Here is a 27626-nt window from a genome sequence, read left to right as displayed (position 1 = left end):
TGCTGCCTTAAATTTCTGAACCTTCTGAAGTGAGTAAGACCTAATGTAAGTTGCAGCTCTAATAGTGCTTTCAAGGAACAGTTAGTTGTATTACTCCATTAATCCTTAGATGGTATAACCTATTCCCGCTACCTTCTACTCACAATGCTTGTACCCCTGTCTAATATTATCCTTGGCCCTTATACACGAACTTCAATAACAGTGGTGGAAAAAGACCATGCCACCTTGTGTTGATTAGAAAGAGACCGTAAAATGGAAATTAATTAAATGTTAAGGTTAACAGGGCTGTTGCACTATCCTAAACTTGCTAACACTTAAGTTATAGTATAACGGCAGTGATCTATTTTATTTAACGCACATGAAAGAAGGAGCTGTATTTCAGAGATCAGAGGATACCTAGACATCAGATGCGATGAAAGGCTATGATGTGCCGATTGTGACTTTTTCTGAGGAGCCTTTAGCTGTTGTCCGTTTAATCAGCCCTGCCGCACCAATAATGATCAACTATAGAAAAATGCTGTGGGGAAGAAGATACTGAGAATGATATTTTGCCTCTCGTGTGTTGCTGTGCAGTGATGTTTCCAGTAAATTGGTCTATGATGATATTTAGTTTCATATCTTAAACAAATAATATGGTACTCGATAACTTTACAGCGATTCTTTATTATATACAAAAATGATTCGCACCACACTTTTCAATATCAGGGTGAAAGGTGGCAAACCTGATTCATTTTTGTTATTATTCATGCCTTGTTACACAGTGGTTATGTTTGAAGGTGTGTGGTATAAAAAAAAACAAAAGTAAATCAACAACTTTACATATTCTACAAAACCAATTCCATTCAAATATTGAAACAGGTTCAAGCTTTGCCACATTTTTATTAATTGCAGTACAGATACATACATATTTAATACATCATGATTACACACAATACCAGAAATGTTCGGATCTTTTCGATCCTCGAGGTGCAACTGAGTTATACCGTGTTATAGGCCAAAGACTTGGTATCTCTTGAGGCTTGCGGTACGATCTTGCTCCTCGCAGTTTAAATGAATAGAACCAATAGTTGGCAAATGTATCTGTTGCAACTTGCGATATTTCTCCAAATAATATAAAGGAGAAAAGTCACAAAAAATAAATATTTTCACAACGCCTACACGGACCTATTTAAAACATTCGGCTGTCCCGCCTTTAAATCGTGAACCTAAAGCCCATGTTTACGGCGCTGCACTTCTAGAGAGGAAATCATTTCTGTTCTTTAACTTCTACGTTAGTAATTTAGCCGGAACACCTTATGCCCGAGGGAGGCGTGACTTTTCAGTTGCACTTCTGAGTGTTCAATCTGCCATGAATTCAAGTGAGTATAAACGGCACGTTATAACTTGTGGGTTATAATGCAGTGGAACTCAATAGTTAGCGAGCCCTATTTCAGCCCAGATAATTTGGGTTCCAGCAATAAGAGTTGATGGAGGCAATGGGAGAGTTGAATTCATGATATGAACAAAGAGGGAAGATAAGATCGCCGCTAGATTGAACAGGACGCAGCCTGGCGCCTTCCGTTGGGTTCAGCTGAAGTGTGCGAACCGATTTGCTTAGCGTATTCAACCCCACGCGCAATTTACCGAAGGCGTTAACCCAATTATTATAAACGATTTAATTCGTCTATTAAATATAAAGCCATACCAATGTGTCCCTACGATCATAACTAAATAATTGAAACCCTTGGATCTTATGTCCTTGGTTGCTGCGATTTGATAGCGTTAACGTTGATAAGCTTTCACTAGAAGAGAGCTGTGTTGAATATTATGCTAGTGTGGATCACAAATCTTTGGGAGAGCAAGGGAAGGAACTTGAAAAAGGAGAGAAAATGAGAAGTTTATTCAAACTGACATTCGGAAAGGTTAGTAAACCTTATAACCCTCCAGAATTGTGTAAAATGAAAAATGGGTCATTCTCTCCCCGCCCCTGTATCAGGAACTAGTACTTATCTCGTGGGTTTCTTGTTCATTTTGTAAATACAAATCATCCCGCTTGTATGAACGAGCTCGCTTTTGAATTGCTTTGGTATTAGCTCCTTGTGGAAATTCTCGGACCCCATTCTGGCGGTCATGTTAGTAGATATGAAAATTGTGGTGTTTTCATTGCAACAATGCAGAAGTGTCTTTATAAGTCTTGGAAAGAGCGTTGGGCTGTAAACAACATCCGATCCCAGAATGAAATCAAAGTCGGATGGAAAGTTAAGGTGGTCAATACCCCAGAGAAGGGCACGCACGTTTGAACGATGTTTGGAGGTGACAGGAATGTTAGCATCAACGTTGTATTCTATCTGCTTCAACGTTGGTGGTACATCCGTAATGGTGACATGTCCGCCTGGCAAAAAAAAGAGAAAGTAATTGTAGTTACCTTATGATTCTACCAAGCACGAGTTGCAACGTGCATTGTGGTCACCCGAAGAGAAAGAATAGTAAAATTATCGCAGGAAATTGTAACTCCTTTTGGCCATTCGACACAGAGTAGCCTTGACCCAAAGAACCAGGGGGAAGCCTCCCTGCTCCCATCCAGCACAGAGCACATGTACTGAAGGGGTTCAGTTAGCCCACACGCACCTGCTCTACATACACTGACTGCAGTGTAGGTTTTAAATAAGTTCAGGTAAAATCAGACCTTTCCAAAACCATTCAATTTGAAAGAAAAAAAAGAGAGGAAGCAGCAATCGTTCTACTTTTTATGCAGATGTGTTGGGGAGCAAATGTTCTCGTTATTTTAACATCGCTATTCTCCAGTGCCTGATCATATGGATACATTCAGGTCTCTGGGCACTTCAGAAAGTGTTATGATACTAGAGTTACAAAACTCTGTCATTACAGACCCACTAAAAGCGATTGACCCTAAAGCTGTCCTTTGAAGCCTGAAATTGAGTACTGCTGGACACGATTTCCCTTCGCGTATGTCGCAATATCTTCTTCCGAAATAAGGAAAAACAGGACTCAGCTTTTAAGCATGTTTGATATCTTAACCTGGCGTAATAAAAACGTTCATTCTGAAGCAAACAGAATGCAATGGACAGCAAAGGAGTCAAAATCTGTATTCGCATTCCCACTAACACTGTTTGGTTAATTTAGATTAAAAAACAGATATTGGCCCAGATTTCGTGGGCAATGGCTAGGGGATTGCTCTGCCGTTGAGGTCGAAGCAATCTACCAACTAAAATTTTCTGGTTACTCTGGCATGAATTTCCTCTTTCTGGACATCAGTTTGAACCTGGCGTCAAGTCAAATGGACCCCATCCGTTCAGATGTCATCAAGAAGGGTAGGCATTCAAACACTCCGCCCTCACGCCTTCTCCTCCCTCCCAGAAACATGATAGATTCCCCCTTGTCCTCACTTATCACCCCACCAGCCTCCGCATTCAAAGGATCATCCTCCGCCATTTCCGCCAACTCCAGCATGATGCCACCACCAAACACATCTTCCCTTCATCCCCCCGGCGGCATTCCGTAGGGATCGTTCCCTTCGGGACACCCTGGTCCACTCCTCCATCACCCCCTACTCCTTAACCCCCACCTATGGCACCTCCCCATGCCAATGCAGAAGATGCAACACCTGCCCCTTCACTTCCTCTCTCCTCACCGTCCAAGGGCCCAAACACTCCTTTCAAGTGAAGCAGCATTTCACTTGCATTTCCCCTTAGTCTACTGCATTCGTTGCTCCCAATGCAGTCTCCTCTACATTGGAGAGACCAAACGCAAACTGGGCGACCGCTTTGCAGAACACCTGCAGTCTGTCCGCAAGAAAGACCCAAACCTCCCTGTTGCTTGCCATTTTAACACACCACCCTGCTCTCTTGCCCACATGTCTGTCCTTGGCTTGCTGCATTGTTCCAATGAAGCCCAACGCACCTCATCTTCCGACTAGGCACTTTACAGCCTTCCGGCCTGAACATTGAATTCAACAACTTTAGATCTTAAACTCCATCCCCACCCCCTTCCCGTTTCTTCCCCCTCCCTTTTGTTTTTTCCAATAATTTATATAGATTTTTCTTTTCCCACCTATTTCCATTATTTTTAAATCTATAACTGTAATACCCTGTCGTCAGTCTTTCCACCCCACCCCCACTAGAGCTGTACCTTGAGTGTCCTGCCATCCATTCTTAATTAGCACATTTTCTTAGATAATATCACCAACTTTAACACCCCTTTGTTCCTTTTGTCTGTGACATCTTTTGATTATCTGCTCCTATCACTGCTTGCTTGTCCCTACAACCCCAACCCACCCCAACCAGCTTATATTTCACCCCTCTCCTAACTTTACTCAGTTTTGCCGAAGGGTCATGAGAACTCGAAACGTCAACTCTTTCCTTCTCCACCGATGCTGCCAGACCTGCTGAGTTTTTCCAGGTAATTCTGTTTTTGTTTTACATTAAAGTGTTCTTGTACACGGCAGACCAGAATGTTTATTTTTTATTCGCTCGTGGGATGTCAGCTGCTCTGCCCTAAAATTGCCATCAAGATTTTCTTGGTACCCATCTTGAGCTGCTGCGGCTCATGCGGTGTAGGTACACCCAACAGTACAGTTAAGAGATGGTAGGTAGGTTGTGGGTGGTTGGGTTGTGAGTTGTGGTCAGGTCGGGGGCTAGTCAGGTCTGGTCAGGGGTAGTCCAGTGGTTGGGGTGTCGCATGGTCAGAAGGGGTATTTGGTTAAGGTTGGGTGGTTAGTCAGTGAGCCGAGGTTTAGTCAGGAGATCAGGGCCAACAATTCGAGCGGTCAGGTGATGGTCAGGTTTTGTCAGTGGGTTCAGACAGGCAGAAGAGAGGTCAGAGGAGTAGTCGGGAGAGAGGTGATCTGTGTGAGTGATTAGGGTGTCAGTTCTGTTGTTTCAAGTAAATATTTTAGAAGTCTAAATTAAAAATTGTGGAATAGCGACAGTAACCACAGTTATAGGTACAATAAACATCATTATTTTTTTAAAAATAGGCTTATTCATTAATAATAGAAACTTGAAGGACAAATGTGAAGAATAGTAATTATAGCGGCCACAGTATGAAAATTAACTATACAAGTAACAGTATAGTGATTGCATATGACTTATATTAGGGGAGTCCACAGTAGGAATTGTAATCAGGAATATGCAATAGAAGTAGTGTTAACATAATCAACGGCTATAAGTTGTCATTATAAGTGTAAACTGTAATGATGACATTTCTAAACATTATGGCCCAAATCTTCTGGCCTCTGAATTGTCAGAGACCTGACGTACAACCAAAGATGCATGTTAGGACTCTACCGAAGTCATGACATGCAGATTTGTGTTGGAAGTTTATAATTCCAGTGGGCAATTCCCCTGCTGCCCAGGACCCTGCGCGAATGTCTCTGACCCTGAGTTAGAGTCATACAAATCCATAGGACTTACCTTGATAGTTATCCAGGAAATGAAATACAGCTTAAAACCTTGACTAACATCTGGGTAACACCACAACTGACCTTCCCCCCCCCCCCCCCCCCCCCACACACAAATCACGCCATCCGCCCCCCCACGTCTGCTCCCTGCCAAACTATGCCACAAACCACTAACCAGACCCGACTACCCCCACAACCTGACTACACCCCCAAACACACCCAGCTACCCCCTGCCCCCACCCCGATCGCCTGACCATGCTGCTGCACCACACCAACCTGACTACACCCCACTGCGACCTGACCTGACCCCATCACCTCACTCATCTACCCACCTACCCACTCACCCAACTACTCATCTACCCACCTTACCCACCCGTCCATCCGTCCATTCACTCACCTATTCACTAATGCACTCTCATTTATTAAAAGACTGCGCCTTTAAACACTTACCAGAACATGGCAGCTGTGTGGTAAAAAAGGGGGTGTGTGTATTGCACTGTAACGCTTCACAAATCTCTACTCGATTCCGGCAGTGAGGGAGTTCTGCGTGATGCATTGGATGTTTGGCGTTTTTAAACCTAACCAGGTAAGTGTACTGTTTTTTGTCTGATCAACGGTAGAAGCAGGGATAAGATTTAGGCCCATGAAGTGTAACTTTAGGGGTTAATGATATAAATAGCAATATAGTGGCAATCATAATTATAGGAGTACACAATATGAATAATAACTAACAGATATAGTCACATAACTAAGCATGTTAATTATAGGAGTAACACAGAGAAATAATTTTAAAAACAGCTTGCGTATAATGACCAGTTTGAATGATGAACTGTAGCTATAGGCAGATAGCACAATGAATAATAATTATAGTGGTTTGCAGTATGAATAGTTGTTACAGGAGTAAATACAATGAATATTAATTATAGACAGCCACATGTTGAATATTAACTATTGCAGTGAACATCATATATAGATCTGTTACAATTGTGATGTCTATAAGGTTATTATGTTTTGAAATTGTATCTTTAAAATTAGAGTAAATGAAAGGAATCGTGCCCAGTTCTGAAGTCTGCCTGACAATAAGCTTGGGATGTTTGATTGTTAGAGATCAAAGCAAGCCTTAGACTATTTTACTTTGAAGAAGGTGCAAGATATTTATGTTTGGAGACAATGTCAGCAGTCTCTGAATTTATATTGGGTAGACACAGTCTTCCAAAATCTCAGATGTGTTGAAGGTTTCAGGTTCTAAACAGCTATGCTGTAAACTATCCATTCACTTCTAAGGTGAAAGAGTTGGGGTGAATAAAAGCAAATTGGCATTTCTACCTGGGTGCAAGTTTAAAGTGTTTCATGATGCCATAGGAAAGAGGCAAGGGGTATCCATTTTTGAGATCAGATTACAGGCTTCCCTACAAATCAATAAATATCGCAGACAGACACAGTTCTATCTGGTCAGCAGAAAGAAATGTCTGCTTGAGTTTTCAGGCTACCACAGCTGAATGTGGAAGGGAGGCAGTCTCTAGTCGAAGAGACTGCAGCCTTCCAAGTGTTCTGGGAGATTTGTCCTGTCATGGCTAAGGGGAAGAAGAATTATCAGAACAGACTTTACTGTGGTGGTGGATTTAAGAAACTCTCTGAAAACTGAGGTAAGTGCTTATAGATGGTCACTCAAAGTTATGACTCAATGAAACAGGGATACAGGAACCAACTGGAAGTGGGGACCAACCGTGGACTGTTTGCTATAAGGACTGTAATTCTTTGGGGAGTGAGATGTGTGAGAAGTGTAAAAGCAAGATGTTCCTTTTTTTAGTTTAAAGTATAAGTTGCCTATGGAAAGAAAATAGTGTTTTGTTAATGGTGTTTATTCTAGCATTGCGGGTATCTCGTTCACGATTCATATGCTTTAGAATATAACTTTTAGTTTTAGGAATTAGATGGCTAAATGTAAGATAAATGGAAAAGCCTGATTAAAAAATCTGATAAACAATCCTAATGTAAAGACAAATTAAACAAGCCAAGGTTTACTTAACCTCTGTTTATCTTACAAATCAGAGTGATAATGGAATAAAAAAACTTAAGCAATGGGTGACCCATCTCTGGACCTCTTAGTGAAAGCAGGGACTTAGGGCCATTATAAATATAAATTATTCTTATGGGTTACAGAATCAAAGAGTTGTGTTGAAGGTAAAATAATTAATTTAACTTTTTGGAGGACACCCCAAAGTATGCCACGTTGTCATAGAGATTTGCTGTGTGGCTGGGAGACTCTTTTACTTAAGCTATCTGGGTGTTTGTACAGAAATCAGGCAGTTGCAGTTTTGCTTTGGTGCAGACTGCATCTCACTGAGAGAACCAATAGCAGATGATTGTTAGTCAGGACTGCACCGTAAGCAAAGAAAATACTAACTTCACCATTTACTGCATGGAGTGCAGGTGGGACTTGAGCTCATTTTGGATTTTGTGAGGGAAAAGGCAGTTGGAAGGTTTAACTAGCTTGTAGCTATAGGAAGAAATCTACAGTGGTCCTCACAGTGAAACAGTGTTAGGCTTGTGGCCAAGGTCAATCAGTTTAGAGACTTGGAATTAGTGAGGGGTAAAGAAGCTGGAAGATTTGCCTAGCTTAGAGCTAGAAGAAGAAATCTACAGTAAATATCATTGTGAAAACCAGGAGTTAGCTTTGAGAATGCATTGAAGCCTAAGTGTGAGTTGAGAACTCATAACATTTTGAAGAGAATTTGAAGGATTGCTTAGCCAAAATCTAATGGAAGGATCCCATGAAATTCCATATCTCAGAGGAAGCTGGAATGCTTAGAAAAATTCAAGTATATTCCAGAGGACTGTGGCATACCCCTCAATTGATCCCAGGAAAAGTGAATGAATCTTCAAGATTCGTGTACTGTATAAGGGAACTCTTGTGGGGAAGTGAAAAATAAACCTGAGTTCATAGCGTAAGTAATAACATATAGGCTGGGATTTTCCACCCCTGTCCACTGCAGGCCTATTCGGTGACGAGTTGGAGAATCTCATGAGAAGGCCCCAGTTGTGTTTCCCAGTAATGTAATTCCTGGCGATGTAAATCCAAGGTGCAATTATCCCCTCCCCCAGTCAATGGTGGGCCATGTTTCCTGCCATTGATCATCGGGAAGTTGATTGTACTAAATTTGCATCTAATTACCATGGCCACACACCAGAATCATACCCCCACATCAAATTTAAATTCCTTGTCGGCATGATTTCACAGTGACGTGATTTACAACTACCTTTTAAAAGGCTTGAACTGAACCTGTTAACCTCAACTTCAAGGAGAACTCAGAGGTGAATGCACACAATTTTGTGCAGTGCTCGTGATGATCTCGATCTAGATCATTTAATATATCAAGAAAAGCAAGGGTCCGAATATTGACCCCTGGGGAACTCCACAACAAGCCTCCTTCCCGCCCAAAAAATACCCAAAAGCCATTACTCTGTTTTCTATGCCTCAGCCAATTTTTTTTATCCATGTTGTGACTATCCCTTTTATCCCATGACCTTTAACTTTTCTCACAAGTCTGTTGTGTGGTACTGTATTGAAGGTCTTTTGCAAGTCCATATACATCACATCAATGGCCTTGCCCTCATCAACCATCTCTGTTACCTCTTGAAAAATCTCCAAGTAAGTTAGACACGATTTCCCTTTAACAAATCCATACTGACTCTTCCAAATCAATCTGCATTTTTCCATGTGACTATTAATTCTATCCTGAATCATTGGCCAGAACTTTCCAGCTGACGTGCGGATGGTGTAGCCCGCACATCAGCGTGTAAATTGACGTGCACTGACGTCAGCGCGCGCCATCGTGATATTTCGGTGGGCGGGCGCGATCAGTTTGCCCGCCATTAATTGAAGGGCTCGTTAAACCCCTTAACTAGCCAATTGTGTATGATTTTGAGGGACCCGTGCAAACTTTGGGTCGGCACACGGGCCCAACGGGAAGGCGGGTAGGAGATTATTTAAGAAAACTTTTGCAATGCCGGGATATGTGGACTCAGAGGGGTCGTTCATGTTTTTCATGAAGTTATAATTGATGAATGAAAGTGTTTAAAACATACCTGTGTGATTGTTAGTAGTTCTCATCGATGTCTAAGAGGTTTTTGTGTAAAGTGAAAGCATTCTGCAGACAGCATTCTTTTTCAGCCATGCGGCTTTCTGGAGGCCTCCATTTAGCCTGGGGCTATGGGTTCTGACCTCTCCAATGGAGGCAGATTCCCTGAGGAGGAAGGGCGGGATAGAATCAGGAGGAGGCCAGGCCAGGACAAGGGAGGCACCTTTGGGTGTCCAGGCGCAGGCACAAGGGGCGCAGGGCCAAGAGATTGTCCAAGGTGCAAGGGGCTGCAGACGACACTACTATCCTGCTGCCAGGGTATGCAGGCCGCGAAGCAGCTACCTCAATATGACTGAGGTGCAGTGCCGAAGGAGGCTCCGACTCTCAAGGGAGACAGTCAACTATATCTGTCAGATGATTGGCCCTGAGATCTCCCCTAACTGTGTGGGTGGACACCCCATGCCAGTGGCTCTGAAGCTCACAGTTGCCCTCCACTTCTATGCCTCTGGCTCCTTCCAGGGCTCGGTGGGTGATCTTTGCGGTGTCTCCCAATCAGCTGTCCACACTTGTGTCAAGCAGGTTACAGATGCTCTGTTCAGACGGGTATCCACCTTATCCACTTCCACTGTGACCACACAAGTCAGGCACAGTGAACCAGAGGTTTCGCAGCCATTGCTGGATTCCCCGCGTCCAGGGTGCTATAGATTACACACATGTGGCCCTCAAGGCGCCCAGTGCCTTTGTCAACAGGAAGGGCTTCCACTCGATGAACGTGCAGATAGTGTGCGATCACAGGATGCAGATTTTACAAGTTTGTGCAAGGTTCCCAGGCAGCTCCCACGATGCCTACATCCTCAGACACTCTCAGGTGCCGGGGCTCTTCAGTGCTCTGGCACGGCTAGATGGTTGGCTGCTGGGTGACAAGGGCTATCCCCTGTGAAGGTGGCTCATGACACCAGTACGCCACCCAAGAACAGAAGCTGAGCATCGGTACAATAGGAGCCAGGGCACCACAAGGGCTGTGGTGGAGAGAGCCATCGGTCTTCTCAAGATGCGCTTCCATTACCTGGACCACTCAGGGGGTGCACTCCAGTACCCCACTGATCGCGTCTCTCTGATAGTGGTAGTCTGCTGTGCCCTGCACAATCTTGCGCTGAAAAGGGGGGATGCAATTGATGATGAGGACCTTGACGCCCTGGATGAGGCTGCACATGATAAATCCAGCAGTGCCTCAGAGGATGAGGCTGATGAGGGCCACAACGATGACCCGTGTTTACACCAAGGAGGCAGGGACACCCGGGACAATTTAATCCAAAGAACCTTCAGCTAGCTCCACACACATGGATCAGCAGGAGCAGCATTGCCTGGAACTTCCACACGTGGCACTTAGGTGCTACCTCTTCCACCTTATCAGCTGCAAATAAGGCCTTAGTACAGAAACATCAATCTCCACTCAAACACTCATGATAATTTTGTGAAAATGAAAGAAGCACCACAATGAAAAGATGCTCAGCCATGGTAACAGAGGTGGACTTTATTCTGTCCAAAATTAAAGCCCACATGATTATTCGACAATGTTACAAAAAGGGGTCCCTATTCTAAGGCCAACACAAAATCACCAGTGACGTACCCGTGGAGTGCCGAAGGTGCCTTGTTTCCCTTTCCGGGTGCTACGTCTAGGTGCAGCCCCATCGCTCGGAGTGGCTTGTGAGACAGCCTGCTGACTCTGCTGTGCTATCGGCCTAGATGACCTTGGCGGGCGTCCTCTGGCCCGTGGAGCCTGTGATGGCCCCGCCTGGGAGGGAGCAGCCAGCTCCTGAACTGGCACCTCCCCAGTTGTCGCAGCCTCAACGGAAACAATGTTGACTGGCAGAGGGGTGGAGGAGCTGCTGCCCTCAGCCGGAGCACCATGAGAGGAGCTCACAGTGACGGCAGGCAGCTGCTGGGCTGACGTGAGGTCCAAATCTACCTCCCTGCTCACCGCAGATGCATGGGCACCGAGTGCTGGCGCTTGGTGTCCACAACATCTCCCACATTGGAAAACACCACCTGTGGCCAGAACCGCTTTGTGGGCTTGCAGGTTAGAGCGTAACGCAATCATATTTTGATCCATTTGGTGGAAGCCCCTCTCTGAGTGTCACCAATCTCTCGTTGAAGGAATCCTGATGCTCTGCCCTGAGGGTGGATTCTGCGTGTGCATTCTGCCTAGACTCCTCCGTCGCAGAGAGCAACTGAACCATTCCCTCATGCAACCCTGCCAGATGCAAATGCACTTCCTGCCACCTTTCCTGCAGCTGCTACAATGGGGACAACTCCAGAGGCACGTCATCAGTGCTGGGCTCAGCATGTGCCTCATCCCCTGCAGCCCTCCGGCTGCTGGAGCCATCGGCACTCTCTGCCCCACCATCTCCTCCAGCGATCGTGATGTGCCCTCTTCACTGTGACCTGGGACACTAGCCAATGGTAAGTTCCCCACCGAGGTGTGTGCGCCTGCGCTGGTGCCTGGCTGGCTGAAATTATGTGCCGCAAGTTGCACATGTTGCCCCTTAGGCGTGGAGTTCAGAACGTGCGGGTCACTCTGGTGGTGATGCTGAAATTATCAACAAGGACAGTGCATCAGTTAGCATACAATCAGTTCAACCTTTCAACCCCTTCGACCCCATCCACATAAGTAGCTCACCCTTAAAAACCCTTAAAAGAACATTGGTGAGGTCCAAATGAGTCAACACGAGCCCCAAGTATTAAACGCACATGGTTAGATGGCCTCGTGAATGGCACATGGCTTGTAAAGAACCAGAGGAGTGGGGAGAGTGCAGGGGTATCTGATGTGGATGCATTGTGGCCTGGATAGTTGCGTGGCTGAGGAAATATTTCAAACAGTTGTCATTTTCCGCCGAACTCAGGAGATTGAGAGGTCATATTATTGCCTTTCATTCTGTAAGGAGGGGCATAGACTGGGTGGCCAGAAGGCAACATTTCCCCTTGGCGCAGGGATGAGTAACGTGGAGGCATTCATCTAGGTTGAGTGCCATGAGGTTCACAGCTGAGGTGCTGAGGACCTTCTGGACAAAGTAATGTGGGGTGCACTGGCTGAAAGGGTGCAGGAGGTCCCAGCTTGCCCCCAAATTACTCAAATGCCACAGAAACCAACATATGCTGCGCAGAAAGCCCTTCTTCTCCTCAACCACTAAGGCTGATGTAAGCATTGTCAGTACCCATTTGCCCAACTAGCGTGCGACAGATGCCCTATGCAGTAACGGCAGCCATACATGGTGGGTGGGGGGGGGGTGTAGTGGGGCAGGTAGCAAAGGCTAAAGCTGCCTTCTGCCTCAAATAGCCCAGATAGACATGGTACTCACCCGTCCGGAGCGCAGCAAATCATTGAAGCGTTTTCGGCACTGTGTGCCAGTGCATCTGACGTCATCATGGGCACTTACAACCTCGCCCACCTCCTCCCACGCATGGCTGGTAACATGGGGTGCCCTCCTCCTCCCATCCTCAGGATACAGAACATCATGTCGCTGGCCCACCTCTTCCAGGAGGGCAGCAAGGCATGCGTCTGAGAATCTGGGTGCACAGTGGCCCCCACTGGCCTCTCCTGCAGCCTGTCCTCCTCCTCCTCCTCCTCCTCCACCTCCTCCTCCTCTGCCCCACTTGGAGTATTTCTACCTCTCTGAATGCTGTGGTGCACTGCTTCAAGCAGGCTGCCTGGCCACTCTTTAAACAGGCCGCCCGCCCCCGCGACTGTTTTCCCGTTCTCCACGGGAGTCGCAAAGCCACAGTGTGGGCCTTAATTGACCCACCCGCGGAAAATGGTGGCGCAGCCAGTTTCGCCAGCGGCATTCGGCTACCCGCCTGCCGCCGAGTGGGTTGGGCCCGCCTGACCGACGGACATAAAATTCTGCCCATTGTTTCTAGAAGTTTCCCCATCACCGAAGTGGTACAGACTGATCTGGTCTGTAATTTCAGGGCAGATCTTTACAACCTTTTTTGAACAAGAGCGTAATGTTTGCAATTCTCTAGTCCTCCGCACCTCCCCTGAATCCAGGGAACATTGAAAGATTATTGCCAATGCCTCTACAATTTCCATCTCACTTCCTTCAATATTCTTGGATGCATCTCATCCAGTCCCGGTACCTTATCCACTTTGAGTACCGACAGCTTATCCAATATCTATCTCCTCCTTATCTATTTTAAACCCTTCTAGTGACTGAGTTTCCTCCTCTTGGAGCAAGGAAAAGGTAAGTTGGATAAAACGCAGATTGACTTGATGAGAGTACAGTTGCAAATGAAACAACTGGAATTGGACTCGTAAATGAAGAAACTTTGGCCAGGTTTTCCCGGTGGGCGGGGCTCACTCGCCGATGCGTAAAATGACGCGGGATGACATCGGGTAGAACTCCCGACATCACCCCACGTCATTTCAATTTTCAGGTCGGCGGGAGCTAAGCCGAATCAGCTGTGTGCCCGCCGACCTGTCAATGGCCTATTGAGGCCATTGACAAAGTACTTAACATAATTAATGGACCTGCCCGTCCAACCTTAAGGTTGACAGGCAGGCCGGGAGCCTTGGCGGGAAGCAGAGAAAGCATGAAACCTCATCCACGGGTTTTTTAAAATGTAATAAAAGTGATGGGCATGTCCCAACTCATGTGACAGTGTCGCATGAGGGAACATATCAGGGAAATATTATTTTTCTATTTTTAACATTTTTTAATGTGGAGCCGATCTCCCTGAGGTAACACTGAGCCTCAGGGAGATGAGTATGCTCTGGGCTGAGGGAAATCCCCCCCCCCCCACCAGCACAGGGACCGCATGGCACTTCCTGGCAGACGTCACGCTGGGCAGGCCTTAATTGGCCCACCCACGTAAAATGGCGTTGTGCCCCCGATCAGGGGCGTCAATGGGCAGCGCACCTCCATGTGCCCGCTCCTGAACTTCCCCCCCCACCCCCCCCCCCCCCAACAACCTTACGGGGGAAAATTCTGCCGTTTGAAATTGAAATTGATAGAGAAAAGCAAAAAATTTGACTTTGAGAAAGAAGGAGAAATGTGAAAACTTCAATTGATTTAAGACTAAAAGAAAGGGAAAGTCTTGACTTGCAAAAGGAAAGGAAAGCTAGGAAATTTGAACTGTACAGAAGAAGTCTTCAATTACATGAACAGGGGGGGTAACAGGTAGATTTGACGATGGGTCAGATTTGCCTCCTGGTTTTGTTTTTGGCAACATTCACCCATTGCCTAAATTCAGTGAGAAAGGAGTTGAAATGTATTTATATCATTTTAGACAATTCCTATGAAGTTATAATGGGCACCAAAAATTGGGGCAATCCTGTTACAAAATGTTTTAATAAAAAAAACATTGGCAGTTTATTTGACTCATTCTGATGAACAGTCTGCAGGTTTCGACACACTTGAGATTACTGTGCTTAGTGCTTATGAGAGTTCCAGAGGCTTGTGGACAAAAAATTTTAACATCTGAGCAAGGGACAGAACCAGACTTTTGTGGAATTTCCTAGATAAAAAGAGATGGTGTTTGATCGATGATATAGGTTGATGAAAATCAAACAGGAGTTTGAAAAACTTGGAGAGCTATTGCTAATGAATGCATTTGTAGACAGTATTCTTTTCGGAATCAAGTTCCACCTAGAAGACCGTAACATTTCTAACATAAGGGAGGGAGCTGTTTTAGCTGATAGCTTTGATTTATTCCACAAAAACATAGGTGACAGTAAACCATTGTTTGCAAACACACAGAGAAGCTGGAGAGACAAATGACTTGATTGTGATAGAATATTATACAATGAGGGGGTGGAAAAACTGAAAAGACAATGTTTGTCAGGGTAGTGAAGGAGATGGTGTGGAAGATGAAAAATAATTCAAGGAGACCAAAATGTTACTTTGGGACATGTGAAAGCAGACTGTTGGAAGTTGAAACCAAAGGCAGTAGCTTTGGTGGGAGTGCCCAATGCTACTTCAGAGAATGTTGTACCAGTAGTTGGTGCCGGTAACAAACCAAAACCATCTAATGTATTTACAGTTGGTGCAAATCACAGCATAAAATATAATGGGAGTTTCATGGTGCAGTAATTCCACTCTTGTCTGACCAAGGAGCCAAAATATAGTTATTCTTAAGGTTACAGGGTTGTCTCGAAACTTGGCGTTTGCAAAATATGCAAATTTCTCTCCATGGGATTCACAAATAAGACAGAATTGATATGGGATATTAATGGAAATTGTTTACTTTTTCCATCACGTAGAGTGAATGTAAACTGTGCTTTAGTCAATGTTTCAGTTATTGATGGAATTGTGTCTGAATTGCCTATTAACAGTGTTGATTTCATGCTAGGAAATGAACTCATGGGAGATAGAATGTTGCCATCTTCGGGATGGTAAGCAAGTCCATTGAAACTGACACTATAGCAAAGAAGTCAGGGAGTATTTGTTATTTTGCTGTAGAAAGTACTGTTTCGACTAAAGATGTGTCCAAAGAATCAAAAGCTCAGATTTCTTAGAGTAAAGAACACTTGAAACCTCTGACTGGCAATAAAAAGTTAAAGTCAAATGCAAACAAACTGAATCTGACTGCTTTGAACATGTTGTTGGTCTTAGGCTAAAGGTGTCAGAACAGAACACAACAGCGGTGCTCCAGGCAAGACAACCAAAGAGAGAGAATGCTTTGAAGCAGAATGACTTCTTTGTAGTTACTGCTGATGCAGTGGAATTAGAGAGCACATTAAAATTTTGGTGGAAAATGAAACTCCAAAATACAGAAACTATGGCTCTTGCTTGGAAAAAAATTGGACAAAGCTCATACTGAATAGGAAGATAAAAAAAACAGTAACAGTGTTGAAAGCTGTGAGAGCTCACTAAAAAAGAATAGCAATAATTTTTATCAGAACATAAACATAATCTCAATCAGATTCTTCAAGCAGCAAAGGAGAACCATAATCCTGCCTTTAAACAGGAGAAATATGACTCAGATGGTTGCCTAGCTGAAATGTTTTTTTGAGGATTTAGGCATTAAAAAAACTTCCAGCCAGGAAGGAAAATTGAGATCATGGTTAAAGCTTGGGCCAAATGTTTCACAGGCTGACTAATGAGTCCAGAGGGTAAAAAAGCATTATGACAGACAATTTTCTCTGAGACTACAATTTACACCTGTTGGTATTCAAAAGCCAGAAGGACTATCAGAAGTCAGCAATATTGTTCTTGAGAAAGTTTCCCAGACTGAATCAATTGTGCCATTTTTTAAACCAAGGACGAGGAAACAAAATGAACTTGAAGCATCATGAGCTATTGGCAACAAAACCATTTTCTGTGTCATTTGAGAGGAAGGGCTTTAATATTCACTGTTAAAAAGGACTTTAAATCCTAATTGTTACAAGCATTTGATTGATACAGTATAAACATTGTGATGCTGCTGAGATGGACTGTGTAATGGATAATGTGACAGCATGGGGGAGAATGTTACTTGTACAGTACGTAATAAGTTAGTTTTTAAAATGTGTAGAATGTTAGTTATATTATGGATAGTGTTTATGAAAACTTGTGACGAATGTGATGACTTTGCACTCTTGAGATGGTGGGGGGAGGTGTTACAATTGTGAGATTTATGAGATTATATTTTGGGACACAATATTTAAAATTAGGGCGAATGAAGGGGATCATGTGACCTGTTCTGAAGTCTGCCTGAGATTAGGCCTGGGTGATTTGATTTCTTGAGATCAAGGAAGGCTTAGATTGTTTTAGTGCAGAGAAGGTGCGATGCTTTTACACTTGGAAACAATGACAGCAGCCTCTGAATTTACAATACGTAGACTGAGTCTTCCAAATTTCCAGAAGGGTGTTGAAAGTTTTGGGTTCTAAACAGTTGTGCTCTAAACTGTTCATTTACTTTTAAGATGAAAAAAGTTGGGGTGAAGAATATGTATTCAGCATTTCTGCCTGGATGTAATGTTAATATGTTTCACATTTCCATAGGGAAGAGATCATTTTTGAGACCAGGTTATGGGCTTCCTTATAAATCAATGAATATTGCAGACAGGCAGCAGTTTTGTGTGATCAACGTAGAGAAAAGGCAAAAAAAAAGTGTGCTGGAAATACTCAGCAGGTGTGGCAGCATCTGTTGGAGAGAAAGAGAGTTACTGTTTTGTGCCAAATATGACTTTTCTAGAGAACAGTTCTAATGAAATGTTATGAAGATGCATTATATAAAATATTAATTTATGATGTCATCACCTAGACATACATATGTACTGAATTTATTTGAAAAGAAAACTTTTCCAAAGCAAAGGACACTGGCTTACAGCGGCTACAATATTGTATTTGCGAAAGACAGCTGCTTTTATGGAGATGCAAAGCCTATGGAGCTAACAGAGAGGGTTCATGTGATCCAGCTCTTGGGTAGAAAATAGGTGCTGGATTTTTGAAGCATGGAGAGAGACTGCCACAGAGGCAACAGGCTTACTCAATATCTCTCTTTTGAAACCACTCTCATCAAAGCTCAGCTGTTTGTGATTAGAAAACCCACCAGAAGACATAATTGCTGCAAACAGAGTTCGTAAAGGATAATTCTAACTCAACACCACTGTCTCTAGTGAGAAACCCCAAGAAGCAGCAGATACTGTGGATCTGGACCCTTCAGCTGTACATAAGCATCTGGACATTCTGTGAATAATTGTTTTCTGCATTTACTTATTACTTGGCCAAGTTTTTAATATCTGATGCTCTGAAGAGTTTTACTTTTCTTTGCATGTTTGAGGTGGGGGTGGAGTTGGTGATTGTGTGCACATGGTTTTTGCATTAGTGGGTAGTTGCACATGCTTGTACCCTTTTAAACCTTTTTCTGTAATTTCTGCATCTGTACCTGAGTGACTTTTAGCACTATATAAAGAATTGGCAATATCACTTCCCTTTTAAATTCAAACTCTCTTACAACCACCTCAAGTGGGACAGAGAGAGGAGTCAGTTTACCTTTGTTGACTGTGTCATAACAGATTTTAGGGGGCTCGTCCAAGATTTGAAACCATAGACAAACAAGTGTAATTGGAAGTGGAAATTATTCTCTATTTTGGTCATAATTTAAAAACACCAGTACAGTTTTCTTGTGTACTAGACTGATTCCATACTAACCAAAATGTCCACTTTCAAGTGTAGAGTGTTTTTAGGACAGAGTGAAATAACTTGGAACAGTTTAAAGGCATTGTTCACTGATGAATTGAAATTGAATAATATGCAGCGAAAACTATACTGTGTCCACACCAATGTATTATTAGGCAGGATGACATTGGGTCGTGTTCCCGACATCATGCCTGAACGCAATAATATGGCAGGTGGCAGGCCTAGAAATTGGAAGCCCGCCCACCTTATTTAAATTCAATTTAATTGTTTAGTTAAGCTTGTTAATTTGGCAAATTACTGGAATAATACACGTTGGGAATCTTTTTTTCACTGAAAGATTGTGAGGGCGGGTTAAAAGTCACCAGCTGGATCCTTAGTTTGACCTCTGTAGTTCAAGCTGCTGTGAATGCTGTTAGCATTTGCTGCTGGAAGCTGTTTCGAAGGGATACCTTTGCTGTTTTGAGGTGTCATTTAGCCTGCGAAATGGTGCATTTAAATCCTCAACTGTACCTCAGCCTGTTTGGTTGTACAGACATGAGGATAGTGGTCTTCATGGGAGACACATCTGCCAGTGAGGAGAAGGAGGAGATTGAGAGGGAGAGGAAGAAGGCCAGATGGCCATTGATGGTGCATGAGGATAGCAGATCAGGACTGGAGCAACTAGCTGATGGAGACATAATGCTGCAACAACGGAGGCGCAGAGCTGGGACTTGTGCTGCCAACCAAGTATATAGGCAGAGAATAAGTTATCTCCAAATATCAGAGACACATTGATGGAGGAGACTTAGGCTCTTCAGAGCCACAGTAATCTCTCTCTGTGAGATGTTGGCAGGGGAGATAGCTTCAAACTGCGTGGGTAGTCACCAATGCTAGTGGCCATAAAGGAGACTATTGCACTAAATTTCTTTGCCACTGGATCCTTTCAGGCTGCCTCTGGAGACTTCAATGGCATTATCAAGCCTCCTGCATACCAGTGCATTACACTTGCAATATTACAAAGGGCAGGTCAGTATATTGCATTTTTAATTGAACGCCACAGTTAACTGGAATGAGCCAGAGGCTTTGCAGTGATGGCAGGTTTCCCTGGTGTTCAGGGAGACATAGACTGCACTCATGTCACCATATAGGTTCCAGCAGGCCAGCCTTGTATATTCACTCCTTGAATGTCCAGTTGGTATGTGACCACAATCAAAGAATCATGCAGGTATGAGCATGATACTCTGGCAAGAGCCTACATTGTCCAGAACTCACAGGTGCCAGCCATGTTCAATGAACCTGATGCCCTGGATGGATGGCTTCTCGGTGACAAGGGGTACCCTTTGAAGTGTTGGCTCATGATGCCGTGAGAGCCCCTAGAACAGCCAAGGAGGAGCTATAACAACAGCCATGGAACCACCAGGGCCATCATCGAGCAGACAATTGGGCTCCTAAAGAGCTGTTTCCAATGTCTGGATTGATCAGGAGAAGCATAGCTGTACATGCCATCCAGAGTTTCACTGATGGTCGTTGTGTGCCGCACTCACCATTCAGAGAGGGGATGCACTGGAGGAAGAGGAAACACAGGATTGCAGGCATTTCTCTGATGGGGGCGAAGAGCAGAGAGGGAACACCCTGAAGGAGAGGTGCAAGGGTCTGCGCAAGAACGCATGGAAGGCCAAGATACAAGGGAGGCCTTGATAAAATAGAAATTCCAGTAGGTCAGGCATTGTTGGCCTCCGATGAGTGCACTGCATGTGACTCAACATCATTCTATCTAGACTGTGAGCTCACTGAGAAAGTCCTGTTAGTACACTCGCCCTCTTGATGCCTTAGGCATTGTTGCATCTTGACCAAAGTTCACTGCTGACCATTCATAAATCTTTTCTCCATAATTTACTATAGCGCTTACAGATACACTAAACCTCTGCATGAGAGAGAGTAAATTGAAGGTTTATTCACATGTTGGAACTTTAAACTTGCCCAAGCAAGCCCAAAACCTGAGGAGAGGGACGTAGAGGCATTTTTCATTTCATTGAGAAAATAGCAAAGCAAATGAAATGGTCTGCTGAAAACTGGACACTGCTAATACAAAGCAGGTGAACAGACAAAGCCCATAAGGTTAATATCATGCTTTGAGGGAGACCTCCGCAGACTGAGATGACAAAAAAGGCCTCTGTTTGAGTTAGTGCCTGAAACTAATAGAAATTTTGAAACCTCCAAAGACATACTGAGCAAACTTATATAGAGTTTGAAAGAGTCAAACAACTTACGTTCAACCACTGGATGTGGCACTAAAATTAGAGGCCAGACAAAAAAACCTCAGAGTTAATTCTCCTGCAAGAATTTAAAATCTCACTCCCTACCTCTAAGTACGTATGTGGAGAACCAAAAGGTTTCAAAAGCTAGACAAGCAACTGAGATGACTGATTGAGCTTGTCCACAAGCCCTTACCCCAAGGGAAACTCTTTATCCATCACCCTCACAAGCCTGAGAAGGATGGAAATTGGGAGGGTGAAAAGCCAGGGGCGAAAAGAGAAAGCTGGAAATGCAGTGGGGTCTCTCCTCAGGCTAAAATGGTAGGTGAGAATAGGAGTGATACCTGGAAGCCTATGTGCTTCCTTTGCAACAAGCTGGGACATCTTTGTGCTGATTGCTGGAAGTTATTGGAAAAGCCCAAAGGATTAGTTAGGGTGCACCAGGTCAGTGCAGGAGAAGGGGCACAGCAGACAATGCTATGGCTCTGACCACAGCAGTAAAAAGGCAGTGTGGTTGATGTGGGTGAGGTGAACAAGATCTCTGAGAGTTACCAGGACTTCTTGTCTAAAATAAAAATAACTCCCTACCCCTCAACATGAGGCATGTAAGCCACTAGCCATTTTTAAGGATACAGCAACCACCCAAAGCCTTTTGCTGGAGAAAGGCATGATAGTTCCACCAGAGACTGGATTGGATGTCACGATTTTAGTGAACAGTATTAGTGGGGCGAGTATATACCCAAACCTTTGTACTGGGTGCACCTGCAGTGCAACTTAATGTCTGAGCCCGTAACTATGGGGATTGTCCATAGTTTACTTGTGGATGGGGTTAAATTGCTCCTTGGAAATGACTTGGTGGGGGCTAAGGTGGTGGCTTCCCCAGTTGTCTGAGACGCCAAGTGAGATCAAGGAGACAGAGCAGTTACGGGAAAGGGTTCCTGAGATTTTCCCTATCTATATAGTGACCCAGTTGCTGGCCAAACAATCTTTGTTGTCAGAGGCTATATTTCTTGTGTTTGAGAGAAAAAAGACGCTTGGCGTTGTGAGCTACCACATCTGGATGCAGGAGGGAGATGGTCTCTACTCAAAGAGACACATTCTGCAGCCTTCTAGGGATTCTGGGAGATTTTTCTGGTATGCCCAGGGGTTCAGGTACCATCAGAACAGGCTTCACTGCTGTCCCTGGATTTAAGACACTCTGTGAAAGCTGCAGAAAATGCCTGTAGACATTCACTCCAAGTTACTACTCGGCGAAATGGGGATTTGCGATCCCCTTAAGTTGGGAGCAACTGTGCACTGTCTAGTATAAAGACTGTAATTGCCTGGGGAATATGATATGTGACAAATATTAAAGGGGAATATTTCTGTAGTTTAAAATATAAATTAGCTTCTAAAAGAAAACAATGCTTTGTCATAGGTATTTTTAGTCATTTGTTACAGTAAATGTTTTACAATGTTACATCTTGTCATTATTTTAACTAGTAGCTGGAAGTTTGAATCTCTCTTCAAAAGTTATCAGTCTCTATGGAGATCGTAATAGTGCCTATGGAAAGTTATGCTTGAAGCAGAGATTAGAGGGATGACCAGTATGAATTGTAAATTGACAGCTAAGCACTGTAACTTGTAACCATTGTCGTAAGCACAATGGATTATGACTGTAGTATACATTTAAAATTATGTCTTGACGTTAGACGATAAATACTTAGTTACTGTAGAGTAAACGATATGAATAGTAATCGAAGGATAGGAACTATGTAGATCGATTATTGAGTAGATTACAAAGAGTAATAATTGACTTTGAATAGTGTATTAGTCATATGCACTGTATATGACAACAAGGAAAGTACTACGAGTGATAATATGGGGATATGCATTAACATTAATATCTATCGGGATACTCACTCCGAACTGTAACTATAGAGGTCAGGAGGATAGCAAATGGAACGTTAAACATAACGAAAAGTCACTATCAATGAAGTATCTTTTTTCACTTTATACCTTTAAGTTTACTATCAGTGAGAATTTGTATTTCTCATTTCAAAAGTGAAAGATGAGTTAACTTACCTAGGAGCACCGCCAAAATTCCCACAATTCCGGTGCCAGAACCCAGTTCAAGCACCTTCTTCCCAGTAAAATCAATCTTCTCATCATGAAAGTACTGACACAGTACAACTGCCTGACAAAAGAAACATTCGTTGTGCTAACCATTTTACAAAGTACGCAAAGCACAAGGACAATGTGGGAAGAGGAAGAAAAGGGCGGTTTGTGGAAAGAGAAAGATATGATTGGGGAGGAGTTTTAAAAGGCCACTTAAGCAATTTCATATGGGTAGAAAAACAGCCTTGACAGAGTCATTCAGGTAGGTCACAACCAAATCTATTGATTTCAGTGGTGAGTTCGGGCTCTAAGAGATGTCAAAAAAAGGAAGATATAATGAAAAGCGGAGTGTTCTAATCGCACTTTTGCCATGCACCCCCTATACCTTTTGTGTTCAAATTGTTCATCTTTAACAGCCGGGATCCGAGAATAATTGAAATCGGAATTTAAAATAAGGAAATAGACTGCATTTATATTGCATTGCCCTGCCAGTCTGAGGCGAATGGCTGATTACTCTGAGCGGGAAGCGAAAAATGTTGTAGAAGCAGGACGCTGGCATCAGCCAAACGCTTTTCAGAGGGGACGCATAGCGAAACCAAATGGCATGGTTTGTCGACGGTGTGTTGAACTATTTGTGCAACTGGATATGAAACGTTTAGTTGATACAAAATGGAAGTGGTTACTAGAACCTAAATGCTCAAATGACAACACGGGCATTCTGTTCAGTTTCAAAATATGGTTGCAGCTGGGGAGGCCGGAGTATAATTCACAGCGTCATTTACCCAGATAATCTGTCTCGGAGTCAGACTGGGAACTGATTCTGCAGCTACGCACCCACTTAAAGCAGTTTCTAATCCAAGCGAGTGTGGCCAAAACTGCAGGGATAAATTGGAAAGGCCTTGCAATGGGTCGGGAATTTATTTTTAAGTTCAAACAATATGTTTGACAATACTAGACTTACAGGTCCCCAGACATAAGCAGAAAGACCTAAAGAAGCTCCTTTAAACATCGTAATCGTTAAAGTGTGTCCACAAAATTTATAGTCCTTCACCGAGATATCGTCATTTTTGGTGTTGCTCATCCTTTCTGATTTCAAATGGACTCTGTCAAATTGTCCAACAGGTTGCTTTCAGTCCCAGATATGAATTTTCGGTTTCGGCTCCAGGCGTCCAGTCCAAGATTTTTTTTAACTAGGATGTAAAGAAATACGTTAAAGAAAACGCTGATGCGGAAAGACGTGGCACCTTTTAATTCTACTTTAAATCTCATAACATTCTAGGAAGACCCAAAGCAAAACACAGGAAAGCTCCCTTCATCTTACAGTCGATGCAACTGTCAATAATAAAAAAAAACGCTCAAATCAGCATGAACCCAACATTGCTCGTTGATCCTAAATCGGAACAGCATTTAAATAATGTACTAACATCTAATATAATCTAACGTATGAATTCAAAAGATGTACGTCAAATATTTAAAACGAACAACGTTATATTTTAGCTATAACTACTAGTTACTGATACATTTCAGGATTGAATACCAGGCTAATAGCAGAAAAGTAAATGGAAATCCAAAGCGTGTTCTTCATATTTTGAGTGCGTGACTCGCTGCCATTGGCCCAAATAACTTTAAATTGTTGACAATATTATGTATCCAAACAAACCGTGTATAGGTCCTAATGAGTTAAAACACATGAAAAATATCCTTGTGATCCGAAAGCTCGCGTTGCGGCTGGGCGCCACCCAACATTTAACACGAAGAACCCTTTCAGGGGCTCCCCATTTACCAGAAGAGACAAGATTGTCTATTGCTCTATTGATTTTTTTTGCTTTCAACCCGTCTATGCTGCGAACCTGCGTTCACCGGCCGGTACTGTGCAATAGTTTTTGTCCCCCGGTTTCTCAGATGAGTGTCACAATATGCCCCAGTGTCGTCTCGGGCTACAATAGGGCAATAACATTTTAGTTAATTTGTGTATTCATCAAATCGTAGTTGGGGAATCGACGATTTTAAACAGACACTTGTGTAGCGGTGACGATAAGAATATACGTAATCATTTGGCACTGTCTTTCCAGCTCAGCTCTTATAATTATAATCTATCACCGTCTCCTTGAATGTTTCAATTCATGTTCCCGCACTGCAAATTACACTCTCGCTCACTCATTCATTTCCCACTTTGCTCCTTTCCACTCCCATTGTTCCTACCTCTGCTTTATTTTGGAATATTGGTTTTCCTCGGTCTTGTTCAAGTATTCTGTGTAGCTCGGCCATTCGGGTGTATTCATTAAACTGGATTTGAGCAACACTGTTCTTTCCACGGATCCGGGCCAATGGCAGCGAGTTGCGCACTCAAAATACGAAGAAAACGCTTTTACATTTGTGTTCCTGCTATTAGCCTGGTAATTCTGAAAGCCGGCCAGCTATTCAATCCGGGAATTTACCAGTAACTGATAGCACTTGCACCTTTAATTTATAGTTGTTCGTTTCAAACATTTGATGCACATTTTTTCAATTTATATACGTTGGGTTACATTTGATATTTAATACGTTGATTTTGTTACATTCTATCCAATGGAGACTGTGAGGTCACGTGGAGCCCTCACGTCTCTCACTTACTGCTGGATGAGCAGCTCTCATCATGGAGATGCAGCAGTGAAGGGGAAAAGTGAACAAAGGAGTACCATTCGAAAGGGTCTTTGTTTCCATTCGGATGCCTCACACACACTGACCAGAGGTTCGCTGGGGCAGCGCACTACGAACAGTTGCTCCAGTTTTAACCTGTCCAAATCTCACCAAAGTTAAAAATGGCAAGTTTCGGATTCTTCATCGCAATATCACTCCCGTTGGCCAATGAGAGAGAGAAAGAAAGCGTGAACTGCAAGTCCTAACAAATCAGCTTGATGTGACTTTTTTTCGGTGGGCGCGGGCGGTTATTTTCCTCAATTAAGTCCCCAGGGATAGTGGTCCATTATTGCCGAGCGGCCAGTCACCTCAGCCCCCTCGCGGTGACAAACAGTAATTTCTGACTAGCGTTAAACCGCAAACTGACTTTTATTTCACGATCTTAGAAAACATTTCAAACTTCCAGTGGTTATACTTGAGGCTTGCTGTTAAATCTGAGACACTCTACCCTATAATATCAAAATATTTTCATTTCAGTTGACATCCCAGTTCTTTCCCCACCCTGAGGTTTCTCACGTTAGCTTACTCCTTTTGCCATTTATTCCCTGATTTAAAAAAAACACTAATTTACAAAGAAACTGAAATAAATTTGCATTTTGTTGTTTCTTTTAATTAGACATGTTGGACACATGCCTATTTATGACATACTAGGGGGTAGATTAGGAAGGGTAATAGTGCACAGTTGTATAACAGCTGATTTGCGACAGTGAACATTTATGTAATGTTACGTTAAATGGAATATGCAGAGTTGAATGTCTTTGTCATCTTCATATTCGTCACCATATATATAATATGCATTAAATGTTGTACTTTCACAGTGTATAGAGCAACATCATATGCATGCGATTCACTTGCAATTCAATCATCGAAAGTTACGGTGCCTTTTTGTAAATTTGCATGAATACACCATGCTTCAAAACACTTTCCAAAGCTAACCGTTTTCCTAATTAGGAAAGCCGGGGGTTGTGGGTTCATGTCCCACTCCTGGAAAACCAAGAACTGTGATTGTACTCGAAAGAAGTTGCAATCTGTGACTGTTGGTAACTCGAAGGAGTTTCCCGACGCCGATTCGTATGCCATGGGTACAAATACGAGCAAATGCAGTTGGAAATATGCAGTTTCACCAGGAGCTGCTTGCTTTCTGGGAATAAATCGCAATGTTTACCAGAATATTTGAGTGCTTGCTCTGGCCATACCCGTCAGATTAACGTCTTCCATTCGTCATGAAGCAGAGTTCCCTCATCAGGTATGATAGACACCCGTGTTCAGTATAGTGGAATGGCCCATATAACTCTTTCTTTCTTGGAAAACATGATGTTCTACACCAATACGCAATATTGCATGTTAGGTTTATTCATTCGCGGCACATTGTGATCCTGAGCTGAGGAGCTTCTCCAAAGGTGCATGCCGGCTATGAAGAGTATTCAGTGACAGGTATGTCAATCTTGGCGAACGCTTCCCAGCACTTTGCTCCGCTATTCCGCAAATGGGGATTCTAAGGTTGTAAGGCGACTCTCATCCTGTTTACCATGTGCGCCCAGTTTATGCCTCATTCGTGAAAAGAGGCTGATCTCTGATCGGAAGTCCTCTTTGGATCTATAGCCTCTTAATCTACGTCATATCCACTCCTCCTTGTGGTGAGCCCGGTTAACCTCTATCTTACAGTGGAGAGATAGATATGGTAAGGGCGAACAAAGTACATTGTAGCATGCAGGGCGACGCCAGCAAGTATTCGGTACTTCCGGCAGATATGGCACAATGGTAATGGTAACAGTGTGGACTGTGGCAATCGGTGAAAGCAGAGAAACACCCAGTACTGGCCGTCCACTGCAGCTCCCAAGCTATCCAGACGTTTCGGATCCTCCGAATCTCTGGGATCATGCAAAAGCAGTCGAAAGGGGTGGGGAGCAGCAGGTACCCTTGCTCCACTAGAACCAAATTTCTTAGCGCTGGTTTAGCTGTAAAGCATAACCTGCAAACATATCTGGCGGTCATGGGAAGTGGGCGAAGCGAC

The 27626-nt window shown here is 43.5% G+C and overlaps 1 protein-coding gene across 1 annotated transcript; it reads right to left on the bottom strand.

The window, feature by feature from the left end:
• Positions 1 to 859: 859 nt before the first annotated feature.
• On the bottom strand, positions 860 to 24115 carry LOC144693500 (EEF1A lysine methyltransferase 3-like). The gene is made up of 3 exons (XM_078563349.1): positions 23895 to 24115; positions 22901 to 23012; positions 860 to 2371 (listed from the first exon to the last, which is right to left on the bottom strand). The coding sequence occupies exons 1-3, from the start codon at positions 24012 to 24014 to the stop codon at positions 1986 to 1988; spliced, it is 618 nt and encodes a 205-aa protein (XP_078419475.1). The 5' UTR covers positions 24015 to 24115; the 3' UTR covers positions 860 to 1985.
• Positions 24116 to 27626: the final 3511 nt, after the last annotated feature.

The sequence above is a fragment of the Cetorhinus maximus genome, chromosome 18, assembly GCF_964194155.1.
Source record: "Cetorhinus maximus chromosome 18, sCetMax3.hap1.1, whole genome shotgun sequence".
NCBI lineage: Eukaryota > Metazoa > Chordata > Chondrichthyes > Lamniformes > Cetorhinidae > Cetorhinus > Cetorhinus maximus.
This window is presented reverse-complemented; position numbering and strand designations above follow the sequence as displayed.

Bases quoted from the DNA above. Each gene is read 5' to 3' on its own strand.
- LOC144693500 (XM_078563349.1), bottom strand. From the start codon at position 24,014: ATGAGCAACACCAAAAATGACGATATCTCGGTGAAGGACTATAAATTT. The intron at 23,013-23,894 runs GTAAGTCTAGTA...TTCTTTTGTCAG, and splicing joins CTGCTTATGTCTGGGGACCT to GCAGTTGTACTGTGTCAGTA. The intron at 2,372-22,900 runs GTAAGTTAACTC...TTTTTTTGCCAG, and splicing joins AATTTTGGCGGTGCTCCTAG to GCGGACATGTCACCATTACG.